The following is a 10,285-nucleotide window of genomic DNA, read 5'->3' as shown; positions in this document are numbered from 1 at the left end:
CAAGCTAGGATGGACCAACTTCGGCCGCATATGACATAAGACCCATTTTCGCATGACGCGGGTCATCTGACCTTTATAATGTGTATATAGCTTTGAATGGAATTTGCACATAGTTTTTGGCATGGACTTATTGTTATGTTAATGTGTTGCACGCTTTCAAAAGCAGAGGGCATATATAAGATCAATTATACTACGGAGTTCATTTTCTGTTGCAAAATGAAATGCAATAAAGATTGTTACTCCGCGGTGTGTACAGTATGACAGCGTTGTCTGTCTGCGATGCATTCATACTGGTTCTAAGCTGGCATACTCACCAATTGGACTCAACCATCTGCTCGAACAAGAAATGATAAGTTCTACTAGCATAAACCTTTAATTGTAACTCATTTTAAAAATATTCATGTTATTTATATTATTCAATTTATTATTCAAAATTATAATTATTATTTCCTTTATTGTTGTTTTTCGCATTAAGAAACTTATTCGGCTTACGAAACTGAAAAATCCCATTGGAAAAAAATCCCATGGGAGAAAAAATCCCATGGGAGAAAAAATCCCATGGGATTTAAAAATCCCATGGGATTTTAAAAATCCCATGGGATTTTTTGTTTTTTTTTAAACACGACTAAACGCATTAAAATATCGTAGTTGTTCATCATTTCATAAAATATGATGTTTCTGAAAGTTTCATGAATAAATCTCTCAAAATAAGAAAAAAATCCCATGGGATTTTTTTCTCCCATTTTAAAATGGGATTTTTTTATTACTAAATATTTTTATATATAATTGGCATAAAACCAATATACAGTCCTTAAATAACGTTAAAATACTTGCAAACGCAAATAAAACACGTTTTTTAAAATGTTCAAAATCCCATGGGATTTTTCTCCCATTTGCAAATTATGGGAGAAAAAAAATCCCATGGGAGAAAAAATCCCATGGGAAAATCGAAAATCCCATGGGAAAATCGAAAATCCCATGGGAAAATGCAAAAATCCCATGGGAACCCCAACTTTGCTTATAAATTTCATAGTGAAGAAAACGCGTTTTTTGAGTGAAAATAACCAATTATTAATCAACGATAAGACTTTTATCGCATACTATGTCTCAAAGTAGCAAATCTTTAAGAAAAAGGGTACTTACGTTTGCGAAATTTCGGTTTCGCAAAGTTTTTCCGGTGGCCGTTTATGGCGAAATTGGGTGATTTACTGTTGAAAATACGAACCATGCATGTTGCATTTTTATTTTTATTTCAAAAAGTAAACGGTAAATCTGTTTATTTCTTGGTATTTTTGCTGTATATAGTGTTTCTATAAAAACTAAGTTTAAAATATGACTTAAATGATACTATTTTGAATTTTATGACTTTTTGTTTTTAACCGACCCAATTTTTACTTGGCTGAAATCACTTACATTTCATGGCGCTCTTCCATAGATAAAAATTTGTAAAAAATAAATGTCTGTAAAAGAATACTTATTTCATCTTGTTTAAACTTTAAACACCTTTACAGCATCTGTACACACCAATTGCATGCCCATATTTGGAAATTTGAATGAATTATGGAACTTTTATATACCCCAGGGGTGAAAATAAACTGGACAAAAGCCGAGCGTGGGGATGATTTTGAAAAAATCGGTATATTTTTTTAAAAAGCATGGAAAGCCTACCTACAAATTTGCATGTAGTTCAGTGAAATGATGCTGAATAAGAAAATAATTAATTAGATTATATTTGGATATGTGCCCATTAGAGGTGCGCTACCTTAACAACTTTCAACCCCAATTGTAAATTGATAAACAAACATAGTGTACACACGTTAAACTGCGAAAGGATAATAAATGTTTTCGTATATACCGAAAACTCTCGTTCAAAAAAAACTTTATTTCGTTACATTTACTAATATTTGAAATAAAAACGTTCCAAATTCTCTGTTATGTATACGGCCTGTTATTACGATATTGTTTTTCTTTGTCGTTAATGTTGTGTTTTCACATGTATGTGACATTTAAACTAATTCATATTAAGTGTAACCATATAAGAAAGCAAAAAAAACACACACAATATTTCGTAAATTAATGCGATTACTGTTATTCTGCTCATATGCGTATTATAGCAATTCTGATTAGGAATAGATACAGTACAAACTCAAGGGATACAGATACACACATTGTTTAATTAATTAAATAAACTTAAAACCGGCTGTCTTATTAAGACTTTGTGTTAATCATTTGCTTATATTTATCGCTATGCCGGGTGACACGCAGTTTCGGCCACCATCCACAAAGAGGATCTGTCCCGTGATGAACCCGGAAGTGTCGGAGGCCAGGAATGCGACCGCCGCCGCACAGTCTTCCGGTTGCCCTACCCGACCCAGGGGATGAACGCCAGCTTGGAAGGACAGGAACTGAATAATAGATTGAAGTCGTTTTAAAGTTTGAATATAATTAACGCAGGTCTTCTGCGTTTATAAAAACCGAATAATATGTTAAACAACAAAATAATGACCAATCAATGGAATTGAAAAGATTTTAACTTTAACTTTAAACATATTTTATTTCCAGATAATGACATTATACAAATATATACATTGGTCCATACATACAAAATGGAAAAAGGGTTAGACCTGAAGTTCTTCAACATTATCGGGGGTCCTTCCCTTGTGATAATTAATTTTAATAAAGCCAGTAAATTAAATTATAATAATGGAATATAAATCCGTCAATGTAATTGCAAGAAATGAATACTGTTCCATCAATATATTTGCCAGAAGTTGTACACACCTTCTGGTAGAGTTCCTCTTCCTGGTGTTTCCCTTGAGATCTTCTCGCAATGCTGCTAACAATCGTACCCGGGCTTAAAGAAATCTTGAGACGATTAGTTGTTTATGGGTGGCATGAAGTCGGCATGTATCATAACTATAGCAAACGACAATGCCTACCAACATGTGTTCCAATCTTTAGAAGTTAAATACACAGATTTTTGGTATTCCACGTAGTGGATTCGTTTATTTAATACCCGTACACTCTACACGAAATAGATGTACGCTTTTATTTTGAACACTCATTGAGATAAGAAAAACACTATATACTTTATATAACAAATCATAGGCAACATCTTACTTTATCGAGTTGACCCGAACGCCATGGGGAACCATTTCTTAAAGCATAGAGACGACATACAATAGCATATTACAATAATTTGATTGATATATGTGTGAAAACTACACAATTTATGAATGTTTTAATCTTACACCTTTCACGAAAAAAACTTTGTAAATGCACATTATGGCACTGATCTTTTACATTCGAAATCGCGCTATACTGTGGATGTAAATGTACAAAATATTACCCAAAAACTAGATTAACAACTTTATGAGTTATGTGTTGTGTCCATAGTGACTCATCAGAGATATACACTAAATAAATCACTATTTAAACAGAGCGAACCAAACAAAGGTAAAAATTGATGATAGGGTTGACAACTACTATGCAACTACTTTTTTTACGAGTACCTAAATAATTGCTTCACAACAGTACAGTTAACTGGTTTTGAACTTGCGAAATGATGGCATTATTTGATGAAAAAATATAACGCGTTAATATGAGTAAGTTTGTTGGTGTTGATTGTTTGGGTTTTTGCTTGATAATCGAGCTTTTTATCCACTCGACATCGTAGAATGTAAATAGTTTTACTTGTTGCTGCGCTTCGGCACTCATACAAATTAATTCCTCTGATAAGTCATAATTAGAAAATAATAAATCTTCCGGAAACAACACGTATTCTCGTTCTTAACACCCCTTTGCAAAACTTATAAGTCGCATTCTACAAAAAAAATCTTTTAAAAATAAAATTTACGAGAAAATAAGGCCTGTCATAAGACGCAATTTTACACTAGCATATATCTCGACCTCGCCATTTCAATGACAAACGTGCTTACATATGTTTTATTTGATGACATATTCGATTTAGATCAAACATTACAGCTCATCACGTCTAAAACATTGTGGAATCTTATAATGGAAACATATTTCCACAATAATATTACACAAAATCTTGTAAACCTTGTGTTCATACAAAATCCCGTAAAGTCGTGTTCACACAAATTCATGTAAACCCCATGCTCCCACAATATTTAGAGACGCACACGAATACTTTCTATTTGCTAACGAAACGAGATCTGGAGTTATTTTAGAACAAAACATATTAATTACGTCAACCGATATAATTCAATGCATCTTCAGCCCAATAAACATAAATATTTACTGAATATATCAAGTTTCTTAAATAGAGCTACTCACCCAATGCTAAACACTGTGTGAACATGTCCATACTGGATGTGCTCATGCAAAAGGGACCGATCTCTGGCATCTACAAGGAATACTGCAAACGATACAATTATGCACACAAAACTGTAAACTCATCTTACATATCATTTGAAAAAAAATATTTTTTCCGGAACACGCGCGCTGGCTCTGATGTAAAGGTTTCAGTCAAATTACATTTTGTTAGAAAAAGATAAATAATTTTTTTTTAATAAAGATCGATTCGATCAAAACGCAATTATTGTTTAATCTGTTTTGGTTCTAAGCATAATCATTTGCAAGCATGTTTAGAACCTTAGTAAAAAGTCGAACTAAAATCGTCACTGTCAATCTGCCTTAAGTTCTTAGTATTTAAAGCCGCACACCTTGAAATGAATGTGAATTTAAGTATAAATAAGAAACATATTCTATATATGCAAATAGGATATATCTGGTGGTTACAAGGTAGAAATCTGTCTCTTTTGCGCTTAAAAACTTAACAAGAGCACCGCATAATGGGTGCCACGCTCGACTGCGAAAGCTTGTCAGAATTTGTTTGTTTTTGTTGTTGTTTTTTTAGAGGTCACAGTGACCTTGACCTTCAACCTAGTGACCCAAAAATGGGTCTGGCGTGTAGAACTCATCAAGGTGCATCTACATATGAAGTTTCAAAGTTGAAGGTGGAAGAACTTTGATTTTAGAGCCAATGTTAAAAACCTAAACAAACCTTGACACGGACGGCGGACACGACGAGCTGGCTATGACAATACCTCGGGTTTTCTCCGAAAAAAGCCGAGCTAAAAATAATCGCGTTTGTTGAAATGGACGTATACGTCTAGAAATCCTACATTCGGTTTTAAAAGCGGTACTTTTTGAAAAATAATAAATTACTTGCTAACTAGGCTTTAGATTTAATTTTATCTATGCCAATTAGAATATATCTGGTGGTTACAAGGAAGAAATCCGTCTTTTTGTACGCTTTAAAATTAAAAAATAATCGCGTTTGTCAAAATGGACGTATACGTATAGAAAACCTACTTTCGGTTTTAAAATTTAGAAAAAAAATACTTGCTAACTTGGCATTAGATTTAATGACAATTTTGTACACTTTCCAATTGCATTTTATGTATTGACTTACATGTATTTCATTTCAAGGTGTGTGGCTTCAAAGGTACATTCAAGCGGGATTGACGAAAAAGAAAAGTTCTAAATTACCGCATTTTTTACAATTATTAGTTTATATTAATTTAAATATCACGACTGGTATATTACATTATTTGAAAAAAAGTTCATATTTTCAGTATATTCGGTACTAAAATTTCGAAATCGAAAGTACATCGCAAAAATAGGTGACATTGCGATATACACACTATAAATAACGCAAGTAGATTGATCATTTTATATATATAATATATTAAATTCACTACGCATGCACAATTTGCATTCCTGGGTTTACCACGTGACGATGATGATCAATCTACTTGCGTTATTTATAGTTAACTGGTAGTTACCTGGTACCTGTACCCTAAAAAGTATTTTACCGAATATACTGAAAATATGAAAACATAAAAACTGTTTTCAACTAAAGAAGAACTTTTCGTTTTTCGTCAATCGCGGTTTACGGTCCTTTTAAAATAGTTTATTAAGATTAAGGTCGAACAACTGACCTGAATAGTGTGTTATATACAAAAACAAATCACACGTAAACAAAACGGCATCTGTGCAAAATGAAAATTTTCATTTTGTGTTAAGAGTGAATGTATTTTGTTATATAACTCAGCTTGTCGTATTTACTCTACTTGAGCACAAAAAAAGGTCTCATTGGCCACCTTTCATTGGTCTATTTTGATCAAAATTATTGATTTGGAGAAAACCAGGGAAGCCGGGCTGAATAAGACCTACTTTGGCTCATATTAAAAAATTTCATTGAAAATTAACAGGGGCAGGTCCGCACAGACACAGTCTGCGAAAACTCTCAGAGAACCTGTACATAAACTCTGACTTATACACATTTTGTTATTAATTATTAACGCACTCATGTACTCAAGTTATAACTTAAAAACATATTAAACTACTGACAGCTCTTTGGCCACAGATGCTTGATGTGTTGATGACACAGCCTGCAAATAAACGTTATAATAACGTTTGAACATTATAAATAACATTAAATAACGTCATCTGCATGAATAGAAGTTGGATGTATGTCATTTGCATAGTATAACGCGCACTTAACGGTGTGCGATTAATGTGCATTGTTTGTGCTGGTGCGACCATTTTTAAATGCACAACAAGTTAAACGAGATTTTTCTGGAACACCCTCGTACTATTAAAGTAAAATTGCGTAACACCCAACTAATAGTCAATTAAACATTGGGTAATAATTAAGTGTTGTATGCATCTTCAGAGAAATCGTCGGAAGATACACCATTCGTAAAATATTATACGGCATTTGACGTTATGAAAAAAAGTGTGGGGGGGGGCAAAAATTATGGAGATAAAATTAATGTCGCAGCTTTTCATACGTGTCCTTTTTTAAGACAATGGATCAATTGTCTTTGCAATACGGACTGTGAACAAAACATGAAGTTTTTCGTGCATCGGTAGGTAAAGACATCATGTGCATTGTTACCCTTGTCTTGATTAAAAACGGCAGCACTAGTTGCGTTAGAAAAACGTGGCACTTCATGTTGGTGTTAAAGAGTTCATCCTACTCTTCCTCGGTGATATTACCGACAGTCTTGAAGATATTCTTGCCCGCATTATTGACCTGTATGAAATTGCCATGTTTAGTAGATACCAGTATAACATGTGCCGCCAAATGCGGCAGCGATACATGTGACAATACATTTAAGTGTAAAACAGACAAACAATAAATGCTGCAAGAAAGTCATTAAACAGTCTTCTTAATGCAGACAGGAAGCATTCTTAAGAGGACAACACGTGGGCAATCGCACGATCTTCAAGATTTGCCTAATATAAGACAATGCTTGCATATAGTCGTTAAAACTTTTTACAAACAAACTCACCAAAACATTTATTTCTCCGAATGCCTCAGTTGTTCTTTCCACAATTTTTTTGCGGTCGGTCGTGATAGTTATGTCACCCGGGATAAAAATCACCTACAGAGGAAACAGTATGTTTATACATGTCGTGTGAAATTATATAGATTTAAATGCCTGGCGGATACTATTTGAACGCCTATTTTATACGGGGAATAATCACTTAGAGCGGGTTCAGTCACATACGAACAAGCATCAAATTGATCCTGTATTAACCCTGACGTTAAAATATTGTATCCATTTCATATTAATGAACGTTACACCAAACAACAAATTATTAATCAGATCACCCTTCCCAAGCCGTAGTCTTTTCAACGTGTTGTTGGCTATTTAACATAATGGCTCTTTAACACATTTCTGTTGACATTTCACGTTTTAGAAAGAAGCTTTTGGACTTGTAAATTCTCTAGCACTTTTTTACGCGAGGCAGAAACAATCTCGCCGAAAAAGTGTGTTAAAAAACCAAAAGAGCAAAAGAGGCAAGTAGTTTTCATAGTCTACAATTTCTCTTTTCAAATTAGAATAAAATATTAACGTTTTCCTTGCATAGCATAATATGGTACTTTTCCCTATAAACTAGATTCCATTCCATCTGATAATGAATATTCTTGTCGAGATGCAATGTCATGCCTCCGTTCAAATAACTGCATTTGCAATAAAACCCGTTACAAACTAACTCATCAGATACAAATATAAAAGCCTCAGATGAAAAGGTACGGCTCTCAGATACAAAAGAAAGTGATCACCGTATTAAATACAATCCATGCCATACCCATATTGTATAAACCTTTAAAAATATGCAATTAATGATCATAAGGATTAATCATATTTTATTTTTAAATCTACTGAAGTACCTATTTGCTATACATTATAAAGGGCGCTTTGATTAAACTTAACTTACATTGTCCTCTGTACATCCTTTTTCCTTGCATGCCTCGGCGACCCGCTGCAGGTTCTCAGCGCTCCTTCCGGTCAGCGACAGGCGGCACCCGAGCCCGGCCAGACGAAAGGCAACACCTTCTCCGATTCCACTGCTCGCCACTACAGCGTGTGTGTATTGCGTAATTTATAAATGTTATGACAGTGTATCACACTCTTCATGTAATGACAGTGTATCACACTCTAAATGTAATGACAGTGTATCACACTCTAAATTTAATGACAGTGTTTCACACTCTAAATTTAATGACCGTGTATCACACTCTACGCGGTCGGTAAGAAGCCATGTTAATAATATGTATACAATTAAGGTATTCACTAGTAGAAAGTCACGTGTACAATTGCGAACTAATAGTTGTTTATATTCCCATAATACACGTTTTATTATATAACATCGTATATTCTTTATCACAAGACGTTTAAACATTTTGTGTTTCTTTTTGTGCCGACTCAAAACAAGTTGTGGTTTTCCATGTTGAGTTTTTTGATCATTTCGGGTAAATGCTATTTTGTATCATAATCGCTTAATTTGCTACTAATAAACAAAAATCGTTTGAAAGAATATTGCTTTTAACTTGTGTGATTTCTGGACAGCATTGTATATTCTGAAAGTATTTAAGTTCAAAATAGTAAATATATCGCAAAAATAAAAATGTAGCCGACCAAGCTGTCCTATATTTTGGAAAAAAAATCGACCTGATAATTTACAATTATATCTGTAAATATATAAAGTTATGTGCAATTCATTAAAGTAATTTTCAATAATCGAATGACCTTATCTTCATAATACCAATGCTTACTGAGTGAGTAACGTAAGTAAAAGTCAGAAGGATGTTGGAAATAATTTTTTCTAGGACATGTGCATGTTAACTATGAACACAATTAGAATCATGCACCGTTCAGCTTCTGTGTCAATATAATAATTGTTCCGATTATAACATAATATGTCTTTTCAACTTAAATAATTTGCCATCTTAATTTCGACTTCTAGCCTAGATTTTCTTTTTCATACGCCTTGTGTTACTGTCTTTGTTTTTCATCGTCAGTTTTACTTTCGAAACCTTGGGTTGTCTTCGATATACTAAAAGGTCGTAAAATTTAATTGTTGTACGTTTATAATCTTTTGTAATATAATAGGTACGCAAGATTCTAAAACTTCTGGTTGGATTAGCTGTTTGTTAAGTAGCTAAACTACTTTTTATAAGTATAAAAACACTTTTCTATGAGTATCTAACCGCTGCACGCTTTGCAATATAATGTCAACCCTTGACGCCGGGGAGATAACTGTGCGGTATATATGTGATACAACAATTGCACATTTATTGTGGACATTATAATATTATTCTAAAAACAAAACAATTATTAAATTTAAGTCATACATGAGCATCATTTAACAGTATTTGGGGAAAAAAAGAAATCTAAATCACTCATCAGTAATTAATACAACTTTTCTCTGCAAAGAAGTAATCTCGCATCTATTTCCTCAAATAAAACCCGCTTATTATTATGAAACGCTATACCCTGTGTTAACCTTTACTAAAACAGGTATAATTGTAGCTTTGACTAGGTTAAACTAGAGATGATATAGGTCTTCTCAACACTCACCGATTAATAGGATGAATTTATAACATAAGAGTGCATCATTTTAACAGTATATGTATTTGCATACTATTTTAAACAGAGAAATACGCGTTCTAATTTTAAATGGAACAAGTAAAAAAAACGACGCGGTGCATCTTGTCGAGACAATTTTGGCATGTTTGTTTTGACATGGGTTTTGTCAACTGCGTTTACACCCATAATGCAGATTAAGGCTGACTCAGTAAAATAACAATCCTTGATTTCAAAAATTAATGAATAAAGCTATACCAATGATATCCTATCATTATCTGACTATTGCAATATTATAAGATATTTATATTAACTATAATAAAGCTTTAACTTTAATATTTTGGGGTTGAAATAGTCATGACGTAACTCGAAGC

The 10,285-nt window shown here is 33.3% G+C and overlaps 1 protein-coding gene across 1 annotated transcript; it reads right to left on the bottom strand.

Moving 5' to 3' along the window:
- Positions 1 to 2,154: 2,154 nt before the first annotated feature.
- On the bottom strand, positions 2,155 to 9,340 carry LOC127859782 (dehydrogenase/reductase SDR family member 4-like). Its single transcript, XM_052397288.1, has 9 exons — positions 9,313 to 9,340; positions 8,263 to 8,402; positions 7,329 to 7,421; positions 7,037 to 7,069; positions 6,932 to 7,006; positions 4,300 to 4,369; positions 3,121 to 3,157; positions 2,782 to 2,854; positions 2,155 to 2,405 (listed from the first exon to the last, which is right to left on the bottom strand). Exons 1-9 carry the CDS (start codon positions 9,338 to 9,340, stop codon positions 2,226 to 2,228), a joined length of 729 nt encoding a protein of 242 aa, XP_052253248.1. The 3' UTR covers positions 2,155 to 2,225.
- Between the last annotated feature and the right edge of the window lie 945 nt (positions 9,341 to 10,285).

This window comes from Dreissena polymorpha, chromosome 15 (assembly GCF_020536995.1).
Source record: "Dreissena polymorpha isolate Duluth1 chromosome 15, UMN_Dpol_1.0, whole genome shotgun sequence".
Lineage (NCBI taxonomy): Eukaryota > Metazoa > Mollusca > Bivalvia > Myida > Dreissenidae > Dreissena > Dreissena polymorpha.
Note: the sequence above shows the minus strand (reverse complement) of the source record. Positions and strands in the feature narration are given on the sequence as shown.

Excerpts from the sequence above, each read along its gene's own strand:
- LOC127859782 (XM_052397288.1), bottom strand. The coding sequence starts at position 9,340 with ATGAAAAACAAAGACAGTAACACAAGGC. Across the intron at positions 7,070-7,328 it reads TCGGAGAAATAAATGTTTTG|GTCAATAATGCGGGCAAGAA; the intron begins GTGAGTTTGTTT and ends AATTTCATACAG. Across the intron at positions 2,855-3,120 it reads GTTCGGGTCAACTCGATAAA|CCCGGGTACGATTGTTAGCA; the intron begins GTAAGATGTTGC and ends GATTTCTTTAAG.